Genomic DNA, 22,541 nt, shown 5'->3' with positions numbered 1-22,541 from the left:
CATTCGTTTCCATGTTTCGTGTACGAGTACAGAAATACAATTCGTGATCAAACCAATTATTGGTCTTCTGTTGTTGCTGGTTCATACTATTGGTTTATCACTTTCTAGCTAAGCATATACTCGTGGTTGAGGATTATCGCACCCAACAAGGTGAAGTAATTTATATCAGCTACAATTGTGACTATACTGGTTTCGAATATCTTAATCATGATGACCAGATTGGAGCAATAAGCACAAAAAGGAAAAACATCAACTGGGTCGGATTAGCTTCGACTAAGCTGTTCAAAAACGCTCTTATCTCTAGCGAATCCCTTAACCTAAATATTTAACCCGTTCCCCAGTCAAAATATTTGCTCTTTACTGAAAGCACTACATAATTTAGTGCATAAAACTAATTTCAAACATCATCCACCAAGAATGATTGTGAATAACTATGATGATTAAAAGTAGTTGAATTGTTGTGCTAACTAAGAATTCCCAGAATAGTTCAGAACCCGATCTTCACAACTGGACATATTACATTTGGAACTCGAATTAGTCGCAGATTGAAGTACAAAGGAATCACTGTTGTACACAAACATCACGAGAATTTAAGAAAAATAGGTAGGCTGAGATAATCAATTTAGATACCACATCGTGGTTAGCAATCTCCTCGTACATAGAAAATCTCTTCCCATCTAGGGAGAACAAATATAACTGAATTTCTCGCCTGACTATTTAAAAGTTAGTTGGCATAATCCCTATCCTCGGTTGTGTCAATAAAGTTCGAGTCACCTATTGAATTTCTTTATGTGGTTTAAGTGTAAAGTTTGGTCATTTGAGCATACCGAGTTATGAGAAGCAAAGTTCTTAGTTTATTGTGTATTACTGTCTAATAGCATGAAGATTTACTCTGTGAAACTTTCTCAACAAAATATGTGACAAGTTCCACTGGTCCCTGAAGGATACGTTTTTTTAAAAAGAATACTGATTATATTTCATTCTCAGTAAACTTAAGTTACACGAGAATGAAGACGTTTAAGCGAATAGAATTTTCTTTCCTACGCTATCACTTATTCAAGCTGCACAACCGTATTTATAGACTCTGCTTCGGTCGGGGCACCCGGGCAGTATCATAGCCCCCATACAATTAAATGAAATGACAATTTTTTGTGTGGCACACATATATCTAGTGCCTCCTTGTACCAATATTTATGTGTTCAAATAAATAAGTAATTTATAGGCACCTTTTCACATGTAGTAAAGTAGAGGAGTGATTAAAAAGTCATCAAATATAGTATGATAATTAGAAGTATTTAAATTGATTTGCTAACTGGCAATTCCAGAAGTAGTGCAATTTAAGGCAGATAGAACTAGATCTGCACAGCTGGATGTATTACATTTGGAATTTGTAGTAAGTGTGCAATCGATTACATAAGAATCATCAGTTAGTAAAAATAGCACAGATAGTCAAACTTGTTCAAGTATCGGATGTAAAATTCAGCGAAAATGAAATCGTGTCCCATGATGTAATCAAAGTTATCCAAAGACTCCAAGTATTGAATACAACAATTTGTATATGGAAGGGTTATATTTCAACGTAATTAAAGCCACCAGAAGTCTTCAAGTATTGGATAGAAAGAGCGTTGCATCATTTAGCGAAGCAATGGAAAATTATCACGAATTAAAGCTATCTAATAGTTTTGGAAGCACTAAGAGGTGATTATCAATGGAATAAAAGCGAAAAATAACTGTCTACTTTATGAAGAAGGAGAAGAAGTCGAAGAGTAATGTAACAATTAGCACTTACGATTTGTAAAATTCGGAAGATGTGCTAAGGCTATAGAAGGGTAAGGGATTAAACATAACTCTTTTGTACACAGAAGTCGGGTTTCAAATGATGAATTGTTATAGCCTCAGCCGTGCGAAAATTCCTCATCCAAACCTTTTATGAGCCAGTTCTTCTTACTTTGTAGAAGATTTTGAAATGACGATTCACATGGTGGGAGGTGATCCGCGTTGACCATGGGTTCATGGATTGAGCTGCTGACCGGTTTGGATTAACTCTTAACCACGCAGAGTAGTGCTCGGATATTTGTTCACAATATACGAGCTTTGTATGGCCAATGATATTTGATTAGATAAAAAATATTTAATTTCCTGACTAGCAGTCTTGCCTTTAATTTTAATTCATCTGGGGGCAGAAGGTTGTGTCAGTAATACTGTCTCGTTAGTAGTTATTACGTGGCCACTTCTTATCATTGCATTCCATCTATCGAGTCCCATTTCATGTATTCATCCGAGAATCCTTGAACCTGCTTTATTACAAAACATCTAATGTTTAGTCGTAGCAACTACATTCACTATATCTAAGATTGGGTTATCTCATTTATTACATTCAAACATTTAACAGTAAAGTTACAATGAAAATTTCGTAAAGCAATCTAAATATTTCTCAGTTGAATTCTAATTCAAATGTAAAAGCAGAGCTTTAAAAAATAACAATTTGTTATGCATTGACCAATTCTTCAGTGTTTTAGATTTAATAGCTTTCATCTTGTAACGACTGTGTTATATCTAGTTTTTGTTCAACAAATTCTAATCATGACAATGACACAACTTTTCACAGTGAACCGTCATTGGGTAATAACCAATATTATATTTATCCACTCCTTAGTACTGATCAAGTTCCAACGTGGCCATTTGGCTAGGGTACCCAACATCACATTCATTTTATTATGGCGTTCCGTGGACCCTAGGATACATTATATAATTTGATATAATACTCACCACATTTTTAAGAAATTCTACGTATAAACAGAATTCAAAAAAATGATAGGAATATGTTTATCGTTTAATATTGTTATCTACTGAAATCTACAATATCTGTATAATATATGCACACAGATTTCAACCATCCATTTTCATTTTGAAGTATGTTCTGTAATCTATTTAATCATAAACCGTCTTCAAGTGTTTAACCTAATCCGTGCTCTTTGGCGTACTAAAACTCTTCTCTCCGTCTGCCCACTGTGACAGGTTCAATACCACGTTCCGCTACTTACTACTTACAAGCAATCTTGTTAGTAGTATTCACCACTATGATGCTCAGGTTCTTAATCAGAATAATCTGTGAATAAACCTACCTTAAACCTACTGGTTCATGATCCTGTTAATAATAGTTATTTAGCTCTTAGTGCTCACGGTCTGACTCAAGTATATACTGTCGAAATATTGGGTTAATAAGAACCTAGATATAAAAAGTCGAATGCGAAAGTATTTGTGGAGCATATATTTCAGACATTCGGTAATGTAGACGAACGAGAAAGGATGAGGAGAAATTCCCGTGGTCCGGAGTGGGTGAAATAGCCAACTCAACGAATAATAGGTGACTCAGTCTTTATAAGTATAAGAAAACATAAGTTTACAGGCACATATGTACTAGTGCATACACATGTATAAACATGGCCAGAGTTACATGTGAGTAATTGTCAAGGCTAAATATATGGGTTATAGTGAATTATCTTCGAGATAATTTATAAGGCTTCGTAAACCAATTGTCCTGATTACTATTCTTAAATAAATCCGAACGGTGTATAAATTTCAGAAGGCAATACGAAGCATCGACTACAGTTTATTATCGAGTAGAGCATATCACTAAGCCAAAATAATGCAAAAGAAATCCGAACAAAAATGTTAGTGCGAGTGAACTAATGTAGAGGCGAATTAAGAGGTGAATGAATTTATGAGATTCAAGCACATATGCATGGAAAAGCGAATTATTCATCGTGCGATTTATGCAACTAACATTTAAGCTAGTACGAGGAATATGTGTGTGGGCTGTAATACGTGACCAAACATACAGACATATTAATAACGATACAAAGATGTAGAACTTGTTACTGTTCGAACGACACTGTCCGTTTAACAAGTTAATTGGAGGACATGACAAAATTAAAAGTAAACAAAATTAAGCGTAGGTGATGTGCTATAAAATCATAGGATCAATGGAAAGGCTAGGGAAATTTATGTCGTAAGGTTATAACAAATCCCGTAGGCTTGTGATAACAGAGATCCGCAAGCTGCAGCTTTCTCTGTCCTTTATAGCAGTATACGCGGGTTACTTACCTTAACCTACAACTCGTCTTGAGGCTCAGGTCTCTGATTAGGGATCTGCATTTGAATGTCCTGGGCTCTTGTTTCCAACTGTTTCCAAATGATATTAATCGTTTCAGTATCTGTATTCCATTCCCAGTGCCACCTATTCTTTGGTCTGCCTCTTCTATTTCTGACTTGAGGATTGCAAGTTAGCCAAAGAATCTCGGCTTTCATTATAAAGTGTCATAACTCTTCTATAGGAAGACCGTTCAACTCTCAGGGGGGAGTTTGGTTGGTTTTAGTGGTTTTCTATGTTTACGGTATTTGTATCGAGGTTTTTTTCTATAGGGTGGAGTTGCTAACCACATACCCAAACCTTCTTTATCCAGGTTTTAAACTAGCAGTAAACTTAGAAGGGCTTCATGTGCAGTGTTCGACGTCCTCATCAACAGTTAATATCCCCATAAGTTTACATCATAACCCTATAACTAAAATCAGACAGTGAAACCGACTTGTTGAAAACTCTTCTCTCACCCATTTCAAACGATTGTATTTTATATCAATGACTGGTTTAACACAACTGTATAAAAGTATTCAGCCATTCTTAATATGTTTTAGTTGGTCTTACCAACGATTTCTGCAGTTAAATGTTTATGAGATTTAGACGGATTTTGGTTTACACACTCGAGGGAGGAGGGTCTCTCGCTTAGATAAACTTCAATATAAGCAGCTGCATAACTATTCAATCATAATCAATTATTAAGCTACCTTAACATCTATTAGATCACATGTGAGGATTTGAAGTATTTGAATTATTATATAAACTAGTAATTCCAGAAACAACGCAATTTAATCAAGCAGTATTAGATGAACATGAACGAATGTATTGCATTTGGAATTCAAAATCAAGCAGTCATCAATACAAAGGAATCATAGGTTCATTCAAACACCACATTATAGCAGTTATCTTCTTAGGATAAACGGGCAACATTCAATTCAAATGCTCGTAAACGCTTCATAAAATTTGATTGCTATCCAGAGTTCCCGAGTAATAATTCTCATTTATTTTAAAATGACTTAAGATGTTTATAAATCACGTTGTGAAAGACATAGTTTTACCGAATTTAATTATGTGTGGCAAACAGTATATCAAAAATTTTGGAAAATTAGTGACTAAGGTGATCCGATATATTATTCTTGTATCTAGAAGCTTAGTTACAAACGGAATAAACTTTATTCGTCGTACGATGTATTTAATCAGTAATATATATGAACAGAAATAAAATGATATGACGTAATAAAAAGGGAAAATCAAATTTTGATTCGTGATTGTTGGCCAAAACTGCTTTTAATTGTTAATTCAGTATGAGGCTTATTCAGTGTAATATTTGTTTTGTTTGCTAGTGTGATCTCGTAATTCAATACAACATTAATTTATTTGAGTGTGATGTTTATTTAAGATACAATATCCCTTGTATTAAATTAACATAAACTATGTTCAGTATGATATGCAGTATGTGATTTGTTGGGTATTTTTCATATATGCGATTTTGTTCTTATCATTAATTAAAAATAAGTGTGCAATCAATATATGAATAAGTATATTTTCGACTAAGGATCGTCGTCATGTTTTGTGTTTAATTAATCTTCACTTGTATCAGTTGGTGTTCTCACTTCGCGTCATGGGAAGTGTAGTGGTTCCTCGTTGTTGCTTTTTTTTTAAATATAAGTGATAAGCGACATGGATATCAGTGAAAATGATTAATATTTACATATAACTCGGTTGTTATGACAAATGTCTTTTCTACCATTATACTTTAACTTTAAGTCTCACTTTACATATGGTTTCGAGGTGTTATTTAGTATTGTTTATCTTAACTAAAAAAGACTCACAGTTTAGTCAAAATACCTGTGTCATTTTGAGTTTCATCATTATGATTTTATTTGTATTGTAATCTAGGAAGAATAATATGATACTTGTTCAGTATTGAAATTTGCTAGATGCTACTGTAGTGTCAGGAGCAAGCAACCTAACAAGTACATGAAGTTCAAAACTAAGAATGTACATCTATATGTAATTATATTGTCCAGTTGTATGGTAATCCGACTTTTCAGTGCTATGAGACTCCTAACGGGGTTTTTAGACAGAGATATAGTTACAACTGTAAACAATTTAGATTTCGTTCATTCAGTCCAAACCGTAAAGCGAATAAAAACTACTAATTTTCGTAAATTTAGGCGTCAAGTTCTTTACACACCAGTAGCAATAGCCATACAAAAAACAGAGTTCTGAATATAAAAATGGGATTTCAACTAATCTTCCTTCCACGGACGGTTTGGAGCTTAATAATTTAATAATAATTTCCGTTGTAAGCTGATTGTGATGAATCTAATGAAGTAATCATCTATTCATTTTACACTTCCCCAACTTATGTTTATTTGAGTTAATTATTTTTGTCTTTAGAAGTATGAAGAACCTATATAACACTTATTTTATCTCTGAATTTTTCTCAAATAATTTATGTCCATTTATTCTCGAATTGAATGTGTAATAAGGTTATTGATTGCTTATATTTCTCATCCTGCGTCACATCTACGTATTCCGGTCGTTTATCTTACTATATTGTTGATCCACAACTTAATCTATGTATACGTCACATATTCGTCGCTAAAGATTTACAAACTTTAAAACATCTATTATACATACATTCCTCATTATCATTCATCATGGACATACATCTTTAAACTAGTTAAACATTTTGATTATTAATTTCAACCAACAACTGTAAAACTTGGTTTTATTTCATGGTTAATATTTTATTTGACTAGCTCTTGAATCAATCCTAGACAATACTACTATAAATACATTTTTTTATTCTCAAGGAAAACAAACGCTTAACCAGAACATAAACATTTTAAATAAATCAGTGAGCAATAATTTAAGCATAAGCAATCAAGGATAATTTAAGAGTATTCTTCTTATAAACATTAAAGTATTGTATGTTTATAACTGGTATCAATATTAACAAAGACTGAGTTAACATAAGTTTCAATAACTTTACTGCAACTCAACAGATATTACATAGAAAAACTTCAACTGTAGAGTGGAATGTTAAAATAAAGAAAATAAACTCTCAATGGTAAAGTTACCAAATTACAGTGAACGTATTCAGTTTAAATGCATTCGCTGAGATTTTACAAATATATATTATTCCTATTTATTGTCTTACATCAACTTGGCGCCCAAATACTGTGAAACTATTCGCTCTAATTTAAACGAAAGTTCTTATGTATTCAGTTTAAGTTGATATACTACCTCAAGTTGTAATAGAAACATATCTATCTAAAGAATTGTATTTCTTACAAAATTCTTATAATAGTTAATTCTTTTATTTTCATTTAATTTTAAAGAACCCTATTTTGACTATCCATTTGATTTTATTACTGTATTCCCAAATGTTAAATTCGCAAATGGTAATTTCATAGGAAATAAAGCATTAATATTATAAATTGTAGATAGGTTTTATATATTTAGTGAATCTGTTTAAGTTTTCTACATGTTAATCTGACTGAAAGTTGATAAATGAAGACAAAAACTCGTCTATTTGGATATAGATTATCCGTTTTTCCCAACTTCCAAAATGACCCTAATAGATTTTTCAGTTCCCTTATTGTTCTTGGTTAGAGTTAGGCATTTAGGATAAGTTTTAAGGGTTTAGAGTTTTCATCACCAACGGAGATCGGCTATAGTGCAAAAATGCTGTATCAATAGAAGGATGAATCGGATTAGCTAAAAAAGCAAGAGGCTCTATCTGGTTGATTTGTCTATAAAATATAGTGCCAACATGTTAAAATTTGTTTCAGGATTAAGGGTTCAAGGTTAGGATTTAGGTATAGTGTCGATCTATCCGTTATATATAATCTAAAGAGCTCTTGATACGTTCAAGACTATGATTTTTAGTTATTCATGGCAAAACTTATATTTTGCAATCATTTTAAACATTTACAGCGGCAGGAAATGTTGAACGTGATATTCGAATTTCGTGCGGTAACCTGAAGTTGCATTCTTGATTTTGGTTGACTTCTTCCCACACCATACTTTTACCGGTACCAATCTTTAAATTACTGATTTCGGTGCACTAAACAAATACATTTGGATAACCTATTCCAAATATTATTATGTATTGATGATTTTATGTGCATATCTTTTCTAGAGACTGTTTTATTGATAAGATAAAAACAATATTCAATATAAAATTGTGGAGATCTTTGAGTTTCATCCGGCGATCTAGAGATTAAGCGTTCGTGCGCGAAATCAAATATCCTTGGTCTGACTCCCGTGTGCGGGATCATGAATTCCCACTGTTGAGGAGTTCCAAACTAGGACGAGACTGTCATCCAGTGCTTGAAGGTTTTCAGTGGTGGTCTAATATTGATCGGTTCATGATCTCAATGAATAAAAACGACTTGACTATAAACTCGGGTATCTAGTATCTTATTAAATTATATTTGATGTTAGACTAAAAAAATCCTCGAAGCTTTATTGTTTATTGATCGACACTCATCAGAAAAGTATCTACAATATTGTAGAAGTTCATGCTCTATCAGAGGTTCATATCAACATCATTCAGAACTACAGTAAGGCCTAAACAAATTACGACCAGACTTCATGAATGATGCTGATTGTACCAGAAGGGCTCTGGTTATGGACTAATGTCATTTTATTTAGTTCATAGTACTTGTTGAATTATCTTGTTTATTTTTAAAATATGAACAGAAAGCCAAACTATGCGAAATCTTTGCATGAACTTTCTGATGTGAGACATAGGAAATTAGCCAGTAAGAAGGGATATACTTAAACCCTTAGTTTACTGCTAGATTGAAAAAAGATAGGAAATAAAATGGTGACAGTTATAAAGTTACATTTTAACTGATTAGATCTTGGTGGCAATGTGTTTTCTAAGCTAGAATGTATGATAGAAGAACTTCCGTTGTCGAACGTGGCGGCTTCATCAGAGGTCTATTTCACAAAGAATTGTTTTTTTCAGGTCACTCAAGAATAAATATTCTTCCGTGATATGGAAAGCCTTGAAATGACTGTAAAGTGTGATCGACAAACGAACCCGCCAATGACAATAGGAAACGTCCACCACCATATTAACTTTCTCTGACTATGCTTCGCTTATTCACCAATCATAATTTTATTTTTATCATAAATGATATTAAGTTCGTTGATTTATTTTTCCTGTATTCTAGTTAGTGTTCAGTGTGTTATTTATGTCTCTTACCCTATTTAATAGACAGTTAATTGTTTATTTTGTATAATAACAGTGTTAATATACGCTTTAGAAACAGATAAATTTTATCAAGTCAAATAGCTTACTTGTTCTGACTTTGGCTAAGCTAAGACTATGCTCGATAGTCTAGGAAATAGCTTAGGATTGCATTTGTAGGATATCACTTCCTACAATGACAAACGCCCTCATAGCTCTAACAGAGCTAGAGATCTTGTTTTCGTTCAAATCCCTTCGTCACTTATTAGTATCCCTTCTATCGAAACCATTAACCCTTTGATGACTTTATCCCCAAATGTCATCAATGCTAACTTTTGTAGTCCACGAGATGTTATTCCTGGTCTCTTGAGACTGCACTGTAAACTGGTTGTTAGAGCTTTCAATGTCCGAGCTTTAAATGAAGTGGGACGACAGGCTTCTTCAGCCGGGACTCTAGAATTCAGTGACATCGATGAATGTCGTTTCTGAAACACAGGTGGAGGATTAAAGTACAGCCATTCTCTTGACCTTAACTAGTCAATATGAAGAACAGCAAGTTTGATTTGCCTACCGTGTATATGGGGCCTTAAATGCTACTTCTAAATTACCTGGAGTAGGTGTAGCATTAAGTTCAAAGGCAGAATAGGTCCTCCTAAAATGGATCCTAATAAACAATAGCCTGAGAGTTGACGACTAAACGCGGTATTAAGAATACGGATAGATAGGGGGAACATACCGTTTCCTCTTCGTTATCTCTGCCTATGCTCTCATTGACTGCAATTCAGATGAGAAGGATGGGTTTCATAGGAAGATGCCTTCTCCCCTTCAAAATTCAAACTCTCAGCTGGAGTAACCTTAGAAAGGGATTTTAATGCCTAAGTAGGTAGTCTACATCTAAGTGGAAGGTACATAGGCTGACCAGAAGTGTTCATTAATCTTGTATGGATTCTCTAGTGTAATACTACTGAAGTAGTCAGAGCTTATGGCGTAACATCGATTGGGGTCCACACGTTTATCATAACCAATGACCAGAGACTTTGAGCAACATGTCTTAGAATCAGTCATAATAATGGAAGCTCACTTACTCTTTGCGTCCCTTCAAAACTTAAGTTTCTTAACTATTGTATATGTAGTTTTTTAATTATTCCATGAAACTATATTCTCCTTTTGAATCACACCTTCTACGAGTAATCTTTCCAATTGCCACCAATATTGCTACTACACACACTACTCTGGTATTTCTCTGTGCTGATGTAGCATGGCAGTTCGAACCGATTATCACATGTGTTAGGTTTTAGGTCGCATTTGACTGAATAACTTTTAGACCATATACGATCAAGCCGGTCGCGCGACGATTCAATGTGTCGGTTTTCTCGTACTTAGCTTTATGACTAATCCTCAATCATTATCCACGAAATTTTATTTGTTCGCTTATCTTATTACATGATTTCTTTAGATAACAATTATTTCAGATACATCAAGTTGATTTGAAGCTATGGCCATTTTTATTTGGCATATCATTAATGGATTACTTCAGAAATGGATGAATGAAATAAATTTATAAAATACATTTTTAACTCGACTGTTGATAAAATATTAATCAGGAAAAATCAAGACATTTTAAGCTTATGTTCAATATTTAAATTGAATCATGTTTATGGCTTAAAATTTTCATCTTATTTTGCATGAGATGGAGTTTTCTCCTATATGTTATTAAGCTTACATTTTCAACATAAGAAACAAACAGTGGAGTTCCATCAGGTCTGTTGGGAGATATCAACTAAAAAAAGATATTGGTGAATGGTTGCTCAATTTCGTGGATTGGTTGAAGTTAGACATTAACACCGTTGGATACCGGCTCAATGGTCTAGTGGTTAAGCGCTCAGGCGCGAGACCGATAGGTCCTGGATCCGAATCTCGCGAGGCGGGATCGTGGGTGCGCACTGCTGAGGAGTCCCACAATAGGACGAAACGGCCGTCCAGTGCCTCCAGGTTTCCATGGTGGTGTAAATTCCATTGATTCATGATCTCAACTATATAAAATTACTAAAATCTCCAGAAAACCCCCTTCTGGGAACAAACAAATAGTTTATTTATATTTTGATGCATATTTCTTGTGAAAATAAGTTTTGTATAAGTTAACTTTGTTAATAATATACGTGCAATATGATTTCTTTTAGCAAATTTGTGTACATAATTAAGCAGCCATTAACCTCCTCTTGGTTCTTATTAGCTATCTTTGTCTGTGAATCTCAGTTACACATACCAATATATCAACGAGGCATTTTTATTCAATTTAGTAAATGGAGTTTGTAAGTGAAGTTACAATGTAAAATAGTATGGATGGTCTTTTTATTACTATATTTATCTTGATTGAGGTGGTCAAAAAGTTGCAAATATTCACACATCCCGATCGAACCATTGTTTCTAATTATTACTAATGTGTATACATTTTGCGTTGAATAATAAGTCATACAATCATATTTCTTTTTGTTTAATACAAGACAATCCATTTATATTTGATTTTATTTGTTTACAAATTAGACGAAACTAAATATTGACTATGTGTTTCGATAAGAACAGAAAACTGAATGGTGCACAGTTTTTCGTACAAATTAAGAAATTGTAATGATACCATGATTGAATGCTGCTGATTTGTAATAAAAAAATCTAACTTGGTCATTACATTTATTCTCGTATAATCTAACATTCTTGTTTAAAGTGAAAGTTGTAAATCAATCATAATTCATGGATCAATAAATGGAAATCATTTCTTTCCATATTATAGGTCTATCATTATGCAATAATTTATTTTGTCTAAGAGTATATATTATCTGCTTTCTTTGATGTTAGACTACGATTGAGATTTAACTACAGGGCTTTCTGAAATAACGAAAGTAACCCATGGTATCTTTGAAGAAGACAGTAATTTGCTACAACAAGCTTGACAGAATAATGCAGAAACTCATTGAGTTCCTTAACTGTCACAGGTTTTTACATTATTCTGTTAAGCTTGCTTGCTTGAATAGACGGTTTTTATTAATAATTATTCAGAGGAAACCTTAGTAATATTTTATGTTAAAGTGGCGATTACTTTGACCATATAAAAAAGGAGTTGAGACAAGTAAACTGTAAAACTACAACACCATTCCTTTTGTATACTCTTTAACTAACACGAGAATATTGACTTGTTTCAAAACTGAGACTGCTGATCTTATATCTACGGCCAAATTATACTTTATTGGGTCACATAAATCATAATTAGTTTTTTCTTTTATTTTTATGAAAATATTTTAGAAACTTTGATTTTATTTCAAGTTTGTAGGTTTTTACAAACTGAGACAACTGAGATCTATTAAATAATACTAGAATTTAAGTTAAGTGTCTTAATGTTAGCTATTCGTGGTAACTTGTATGATCCATTGGTGAAGTTTTTCTCCTGCTCGTATTGGTGATCAATAGTATTCATATATATAGATCATGTTGATAAACACTAGAAGTATCGAAGAGCTAAATATATTCGGTGATATAGAACTCAAGTGGTACCGACGTGAAATAAGCACAAGGCATCCAAGAAACAAACAAGAATATTTTAAAGGCTACCAAAATTGAATAAATCGGTACACTTAACGAAACAGGGAATCTATATAATTAAAACTAAAGTCCTTGCAACGCGATCCTGGTACATTTTCCCCGTCGGTAAATTACAACTTTCTATCTTTTTCCAGGAGGTATTTAAAATACTGTTTTATGAGTTACTGGAAATATTATGACTGATACACATGTTCCCACTTTTTCTAACTTAACCATTCTATGTAAAATTTTACAAGATTGAAGGTTCAAAATAATTATACAGACACCAAGTTACTTTGATTTTGAATTGTGGTTTGTGTTAAAGCGAAGGTCACACAGACTATGTAACTATTTTGCATGGTAATAAGGGCAATGAGTCAGTGTTACTAGTGTCTGAATTCGTTAAAAATATTCAAGCATCATGATTTTAAGAACAGTGTTTGTATGAACTTATGTCTAGCAAGTAGAAAGATACAAATGATATGTCACACAAAACAGTAGATAACCAATGTTACAGAGCATTGCTCAAAGTGAAAAACGAGAAATTGATTAAATGAATAATTCGTCAACCGCAGAACTATTAGAGCATATCTCTCGTACAAAGAATATAAATATATTCTTAAGCATGGGAGGGTGTTGAATTTCATTGAAATCCTGAGCCGATCTTTTTATTTATTCAAACACATAAATATTGGTACAAGAGGGCACCAGATATATATGCGCCGAATAAGTCTCATTCGATTTGTGTGAGGGCTGTGATACTGCCCAGGTGCCCAAACTGAAGCAGGTGGTTTTCTTAGAGGACTTCGTTTTCATTTCATACAATGAAGCTTTCATGAAGACATTATGTCATCTATAAGTAATTTTATTGCTTTTCTTCTCTACCCAATAATGATAGATAAGAATATCGCTAAGAAATAAGTGGACTGAACACTACTTTATTCGTATGTCTCACTAATAAAACACTATTATTCATCCTATTTAATACTACATTGTTTAGAGATGATTTGCAGGAAGCACTTTACCTAGATTTTATAATTGTGCTAATTAGGAATTCCGCCGTACATTATTCTGCCCCTGATTCGGACTCAAAATACGATACCTTCGTGTGTGCTCGATGAATCCTCTAACTTAAATACTGGTCCCTTCGTAAATACTAGGGTAAAAATTTCGCTGTCTTGGGAATTAATAGCTACCAAACCAAACTCGGCTACTTTTAATTATCGTATCGAGCCGAATATTAGAGCAGTTATTGTTTATTATTGATTGAGTTAGGAAAGCAAGATAACACGTTAAACTACTCACAAGTAGTTTGACTTTTCAAGCAGTTTTCTCCGACCCGAATATCACTTATATTGTTCTCGTGGATAGTTCTAGTTAGGTATGAAAATGAATAACTAAGAATTAAATTAATGATGACTACAAATTCCAGCGGTTAGTAAGATTAATACACCTGAATAGCATCACGTGAGTATAACGTTTCACGTGAATCAACTCATGCATTAGCGTATAATCATGCATCATTCTGTTAAATACTTAAAAATGTTTCAACAAAAAATGTCACAATCACAAGAGTAATGAACAAAGAATCTCCTATTAACAAACTAATCTAATTGCCAAGGTTGAAACCAAGTTTATAAAGAAGGATTCAGTTTATACACACTGTACTCAATACAGGCTAAAATGTTTTTGTAAATATGAGTTCAAAGGACTACAATATTCAGTTTTACAAAATGGTAAGTAACATGTTACAGGCTGATCTTATGATGAGTTCTTAATATATACTTGTGGCAATAAAGGAGATTTAGTACCGGTCATCTGAACTAGTGGAACTAAAAGAATTTAACTACTACTGAATCCTCATTAAACAGATGACTTATAACCATGTGAAAACTGTACGGGGATTAAACAAAACTGTGTAATATCTTGGGGACGAAACTCAATAACGATCTGTTAGGAAAACGACTATGGACTGATTGAAAAAAGTACGCAGTAATCCTGAGGTTAAAATGAAGTTTACTAATTGCCAAATACAGTGTGAACTAACTTGGACAAATACTAAATTTACCAACCATGTCCATATTACCTGGGAACATTCAGTACAATTCACTATGTAATGGCTTGAACGATACGTAAAAAAGTAGTCAGAAAGATACAAACTCGGTAATGACTTTAATCACTTGTCATTAGACCAGTAATTAAAATGTTTACGACACAAATTGTCAAGAGAGGAAGTTATTTCAGACATTTAGAAGTACAAGGTTAGGAATCGTAGAAACGTATACAGGTATGACAATTTTGTCTTACACTCTAGGAGATAAGCATACAAACAATACTCTACGGAAAACAAACATGATATAAATGACACAAAAATTACTAAACAAGGTTTTTGGTATCAAAAAACGTCATGAGAAGAATGTAAGTACAAATACCAAGCAGCATCCCGAAATATTTAAGATAATAACCACACACGAAAAAGTATACTGCGTAGAATCGATCAAAGTTGCAAGAAGTCGTAATTGTATTTGAAATGGTCAGTCTCATATATATTTTCTATACAAGATACTTTCATAATCACCTACCTCGACGTGATAAATGAGATGGTAACGATTTTACGGAACTTAGTGTTGTGCTTATTTTTGAACGGGAAGAGGAGAAATGTCAAGTGTGGATAAACAGCTAATGCACTACCAGTAGATCAGTAATGTTTTATATTTTAGAATGAGGGATTTAAAACTTACAACCCATTTGAGACTAATTTATTTGGTTCAGTCTTGATTTTTAGGTGTCACTTCCAAAAACAATTTTAAAAATGCTTGTTTATATTGTACGGACGGATTTGTGCTTGTGAACAGGTATTCGTATGAAAAACAGCGATAAATCGTTGGTACTTACGACTGGTTGCATTTAATGGGTATAAGTAACCTATGTACATGTATTAAGCACAAGGTGAATCTTATCATACATACAATACAAGGAACGGTGAATACAGAGGATTCTAACTACCAATGAAATAGAAATGTTTATTCCATTGGGAAAAGAATGCCCTTTGCAAACACCCAGTGTAACTTGAATTGCAGACTAAAAGACAAGCAATTAATTTAAAAATTAGAAAACGACTTTTATAAATTCAAATAAAAACAAGAAATACAAATTAGAAAAGTAAAACGAAAGTGAGAAAGCATCACAAAGTTTCATCATAAGACTTTGGGAAAAAGCATGAGATTAGAAATGCAACACTAGGATAATTCTAGCTTACGTAAAATTAAAATCATTATATCTGACTAACAAAATATCAAGCAGTTGGCAAATTTAAACCCGATGAACTACTACTGTCAGAATCAAGAATTAGAGCACAAGAATTAATGCAATAACGGAGACCTGTAGGTTTAGGGCCATCGTCAAACACGTGTCCTAAATGAGCATTGCATCCCTTGCAAGAAACTTCTACACGGACTTCACCTAAAAAATAAATCGAAAGCCGAAATGTCTTGGATACATTAAAAGTGATGAATTATTGAATATTGGGAATACTGAACAAATCGAGAAACTTATGGCGTAAAAGTACACACTTCTTTTCTACATGTGTCAAAAGGGTTACTAATTACTCAAGTTAACAGCTTAAAACTTACGTCATTTGTATACACAAAGACGTATAATTATAAAATCAAATGTCAGTTACAGAATTTTGAAACACTAATTTTGTAATACGAAGCCATCTTGTTGCTCTACACAATATTAGTCTTATTCATCCACGTAAAGTTTAATGAATTTACGAGAAACAGGATTTAGAGGACGAAGAAAAGAAGAAGCTGACTAGTAAAATATCCGAAAATTTGCGCATACCAGATTGTGATAATACTGTATTTAATGGTTGGTATTTAAATCATATATTTGAAAAGAATATACCAGGATTGCACAAGTTGTGTAATTAGGTTAACTAATTTAATATAGAAATACACTTTATGAACACTAATTCTAGTTTGCCCATCAAATAGTTGTCCCTTCATATAGTACGGAATAATATGCTTTCATAAAAGCAACGGAATGAATTTTCACCAACATTCTAAGGACGGTAGAGTAAACGAGAAACTTATCATACTTATTAAATTTTGGAACAGTATAATCGGAACTGAATATGATCCATCAAAGTAGCTAAACGTCAGATCAATTTATGCAAGTACATGGGATGCCAAACTTACACCAAACTACGTTACATGAATGCGGGTTCGTAACAAGGCAGTTGAGTGTCCAGTTAATCGACCACTGGATTACAGATGAAATAGTAGTGAGCCAGTGATGATAACAAACCGTGTCATTTGTTTAGGATAATTGTTACTATATAAACTGAGAATAGTTTTTTTACGCTTTATTAAACCTAGTATGTCTGTTAAGAATAGAATCAGTAAAAATTCGGGAACTTGTTTACGCACAAACTTTGAAAATTTGTAATTCGGTGTTATTAGAAATACATAATTGCTTTCGGACTTTTCCTTTAGCATTTCAACATTTTGCTCAATTACTAATCATTGTCAACAATATTTTTAGGGATGCTTTGAGTACTGATGATATTCGATTTCCCGTGTTTAAAATAACTTAAACATGAAAGACATTTATAGGTAATTAACAGGCAAAATTCTTAGAGGTGAAGAGTTTTCTCTTTCACGTTTTATTGTTTATTTATTTAAACACGTAGACATTCGTACAAGGAGGCACAAAATATGTATGCTCCACACGAATCATTCAATTTGTGTGAGGGCTGGAATACTACTCGGGCCCCCAAATCGAAACAGGTGGTTTTCTCAGGGGATCACTTCCAAAGCCATTGACCTACAAGTCTAATCCACAACGCAGTGGAGCAACGTTAGAAGACGCGGTTCCATGGTAGCCGATGACCAAAAATAGGTTCACACACCATTTGTTCTCCCAGGATCCTGGAGCTCTTGTGAACCCCTAGTTTGGAGTTAGGGTCTTCCAACTCCCCTCGGGTGGGTCCTCCGCATCCATCAACCCGGTTAAAGTGCCGGACATTTGCTTTTCGTCCTCTCAATTTCGTAAGCAACAGTAATGCCGCGAGAAGGTAGTGAGTAGGACTTCCCTGGCAGTGGCTGTATACGCGTGGCCATGTAAGAGCGTTTCGGGACGGAGACCGGAATCTTCTCACCCTCGGTCGTATCAGGAAATTTGGGGGCGTAGTATCTCAATTTTGGTTGGCCTAGTACATAAGTTATCTCGGCAAACAATAATGAGATGAATTGTCTAGGACATACCTGATGACAAATCAATGGATAAGATCAAGGAGTTACACTCTATAGGACTGTTAAATGCAGGCCAACCACAGCTACAGTAGAATTTCGCTTCACTGCTAAACAGTTTTGAGCTACAGACAACACATTTATATATTCCAGGTGATTTCTCATTAACGTATTTCCCTGAAAAAGGCCTAAAACAATAATATAACTTAATAAAACATACTTTTCCGTTTCTTTGTTCTGTGTTACACGGAATTCCAGATCACTCAATCTAGCCTTTAAGGAATCTCGGGAAAATGGAGAATCATTATTTGTGTCTTCCTTACACCTGAGACAATTACTTTCTTTTAACAAGGCTTGGATTCTCGGTGAAAGAGTATCCATTTGTTTAACCAACTGCAATACATTCATCCTAAAATCAAAACAAGTACTTTTATTTCGGATGTAATCTACTTTTAGTGAATGACCTTACAGATTAACCACTATAGGTAACTACTTTGTAACGCACCAATAGTTAAACGCACATGACAAGAAATGTAACTTCGCAGTTTTTTCACAAGAAATCAGTCTACTTACCATAACTCATCCCATATGAGTCTATTTTCACGAGATAGAAATATATACTATCTACTAAACTAGTGAAAAGTTCGAAACACTTATTCAACATAAATGTTAAACTTATGATTATGCTGTCATAAAAAAACCTATTAACTTCAACTATGTTGAGGATCCCAACAGAATCATTACTGGAAAAACTTATCAGGAATGTATGATTGTCACAGAATTTTGGAAACTAAGCAAACACTTTAAAACTGAAATATAGCATTAGAGAGAATGCCACGGATATTGTAGCCCATAGCTAAGCAAATAAACATGTAAATAAATTACATCAGATTGCTTTCACACTTTCCAACATAGTACGATAAATCGGTACTTAACATTTCCCTTCAACAAGGAGAAACTGTTATGGAACCCCACAAATTACAGACTAAAATGCAAATAACAGTATCTATAAGTAGAGTAGTACTATGTAAGTTGATAATAAACGACAATCTCTCATGGGAGGGAAGGGTTTCTTGGGCACACAACGCCTCTGAGGTTCGGAACCTATTTCTGTTTCATGTGGGTAAGATTATGTGCCACAAGTGGAAGGTGGAGCCCAACACTTGACAGACATTAAAACAAGAAATTTATCACTAAATTGAATTGCTCCCATTACTTGTTAATTTTCTGTTCGTATAAGGATATACCATGACTGTAGTTAGTCATATATTAAGGGACACTACTGAAGTGTGGATATTTCGAACAACCACCATATGTAACCCGTCAGACAGAAAACCACTGGTCATTGAGTGAGGGTTTGAACCCTGATTCATCCATTTTACTATGATCAAACAGTTGATTAAACTATCCCTGATGCTAGGTATGAATCAAAGCTAAGTCAGTAAATATGTACTAGGCTGCGAATGCCGAAGGCTTATTTTTGGCAATTAACCATGGTGAGACTATGGAGTAAAACAGTCACAATAATCATGGCAACCAAATATTTGTGAACTGAATAGGAAAGGCTTTCAATTAACGAGCTTGTGTCTGTTCAGACAAAGAAAGGCGTAATAAATGTAAACTTCAGGGGAATAAAAGCGTCATTTTTCAAGAAAATTTGATGTGAATTCAGATGACATTAAATCTGTGAATCAAATTTCTGCCCGTTAAAAGGGAATATTGAAACGTTTCGCTCATGCGTCTCGAAATTCACATTTTAATGGTTGTCAAATAATACTACAATGCTAATGGACAACCGATTGGCCCTACGCTGGTTTTGAGGGTAAATAAAATCAATTTCGGAACAATGCATACAAAAACAAGCAGATATAGAAGTCCTGGTAAATAAACATTAAATATTATTTTGATACATCAATAACATATCAAGTTTCCGGAAAGTTTCTTGATTTACACTTTAAAACGTGGAAAGTTCAAGGACTTCAGTACTTTCAAGGAGAATATAATGTGCTTGCGACTAACCTTTTACGGAGGCGAACGAAATGTTAGGTGCAGCTCAAATTTGCCCCCACGGCCTTGAGTTGCTTTGTTCAAGGCCACATTCCGTATCTGGTTGAGCGTCTGTTATCTTGGATGAGTTTGTGGTGTTTGCATGAATAAATAGTCAATTGACGTCTGAAAACGCAGAAAATGTCGTATAAAAACATGTCAAGTGCATTATTTTACTTTTATAGTATGAATATTGCATTTCTTTTTGAATAATTATCCCCTACAAAGCTGCCGCTATTCCAGCTCCGTTGAAGACCGTATTAGATCTCAAAAATAACTTAATATCAGTAAATACAATGACATGCAATTCCAGGGGCTGTGTATTTACTTTGGCAGGAAAATGTAAAGCGACTTTTGTTATATGTAGAGCTCTGTAAGTGTTCAACATTGGATGCTGACCACATTAGTTTTAATGGACTCACCTAGCTGAAGGTTCTCGGTCATGTATCTGCACTAGATCACGTGTTGGAACGGCGTGCTCAACTTCTCCTGCAATCACTAGTCAGTTTAGGTCAGTCACTTCCCGATATATTGATGATCTGTGAAATATATCTTCCAACTTTCTCACTTCTGACTTTTGATTTCACTGGGCGGGCGCGATTCAATTATAGATGTTGCTAGTAAAGTGTTGTGAAACTGCAATATTTGTGGGATACTCATTAGATTCTTATTATACCGTGTGTGACTTGAGCACTCGAACGCTAGAATCCTCCTAGTCGCAAATAAGAAGACAGAAGATTGGAGAAAACTGCTTGTTGGAAAAGAATGAAAATGTACAGAAAATCATGGGTATCTATAGATATTAGCATTAGTTAAATCAACATTATAATTCAACCCATCCTCAAAGAGGCATGTTATGCCACTGATCAATAGTGGCACTCTTGGTCAAGCTTCCAGCTCCCAAAATATTTCGGTTTATTTACGTGGACGGTTAGGATCCTTGGTGCTGGGAACCTTTCCTTGATTTGATATGATTTACGGAAAACATATGGTGAATTTAAACACATAAAACAGGCGGAATTCTGTTGGTTTGTAGACTACTCACCCCCACTGTGCTCAAGTGGAGAGATAACAGATAATTGCAAACGAATTGTCAATCTATAGGTAGAAAATTGGTGTCTTTGATGATGTGCCAGCCCATGTTTTCTCATGAAGTCGGCCTGAATTATCAATAAGACGTGTGTTTTCACTCTTTTTTTTAGTAAGACTGACGATATTTACACCGTAAATGTCTTCAAACCGTTAGCGATTTGCAACCATGCTGTTTTGCCATTCATCTATAGAGCTTGTGGTACAATATTCGATCAGACTAAAACTGGCTTGAATATATGGTGAGCAAACATATCACCACTCAAAAGTGGTCTGTAACAACAGATTGGTCAGTAAATGCTGGCTCACCCATTGAATAAGCAGGGTTAATATTCAAAGTACACTTAACATAATTACGTCCCCATTTATACTGTACTTACAACCACATAAACCTAATAACTGTCCACCATGGATAGCTGAAGAGGTTGAGAAACCTCTTAGACGTAGGAAAGGGCATTGGAGTATGTTTATCTCTCCAAGCTGTGAAAAGTAAGAATCCATTTAGTACCATAGCGGTAAACAGACCTGCAAAATAATTATCTCTGTTGATCTTCGACATTTGATGCTGGCCATATTAGTTTTAATGGACTCACCTAGTTGAGGGCGCTCGGTCATGCATCCGCACCAGATCACGAGTGAGTACGCCGTGCTGCACTTCTAAAACCACCAACCAGGTTAGATTAGTTAGTTCTTGATATATCGATATTCTATGAAATATATTTTCAAACCTCTTCACTTCAGAATTCTGATTTCACAGAGTTGGCATGTTTTATTGTAAAATGTGTTACTGGCTTAGGTGTTTTGAAACTTCAAATACTTGTGGGAAAGTACGATATCTGTACTTTACGAGTACAGATACATGATGTGTGCACCGGACTCACACCGGCTGCATATAAACGGTGCCGCAAGCCATTATCACGTCGGTTTTGTATAGAAACCTCACTGATTCTAGAGGCGATCGAGCTGCTAAACATATCTAGGAAGTTGCCCTCTGATATACAGGCAGCAGCAGATGATCAGAACTCTGCTTCCGAGAAATTTGAGAGCGGTATTATGAGCCCAGCTCTAGACTTAAACAAAACCATAAAGATGAACCTCATCAGGGAAACAGATAACCATGTTGGTGGAGGCGTTGTTACGAGGAGAAAGAAGAAGCGTGCCGAGAAGAAACTACATATAGACCGTACTGAGGCATGTGAATCTGTGGGTACAGTTCCGGATTCACATA

General features: G+C 34.3%; 1 protein-coding gene across 1 annotated transcript; it reads right to left on the bottom strand.

The window, feature by feature from the left end:
* Positions 1-16,218: 16,218 nt before the first annotated feature.
* Positions 16,219-18,586, bottom strand: Smp_196790 (putative methionine sulfoxide reductase; the record flags this gene model as incomplete). The annotated part of the gene is made up of 3 exons (XM_018793880.1): positions 16,219-16,385; positions 18,194-18,366; positions 18,399-18,586. 3 exons carry the CDS (start codon positions 18,584-18,586, stop codon positions 16,219-16,221), a joined length of 528 nt encoding a protein of 175 aa, XP_018648348.1.
* Positions 18,587-22,541: the final 3,955 nt, after the last annotated feature.

The sequence above is a fragment of the Schistosoma mansoni genome, chromosome 1, assembly GCF_000237925.1.
Source record: "Schistosoma mansoni strain Puerto Rico chromosome 1, complete genome".
In the NCBI taxonomy this organism is placed as follows: Eukaryota; Metazoa; Platyhelminthes; class Trematoda; order Strigeidida; family Schistosomatidae; genus Schistosoma; species Schistosoma mansoni.
The sequence above is the reverse complement of the archived record's forward strand: the minus strand, read 5'-3'. Positions and strand labels throughout refer to the sequence as shown.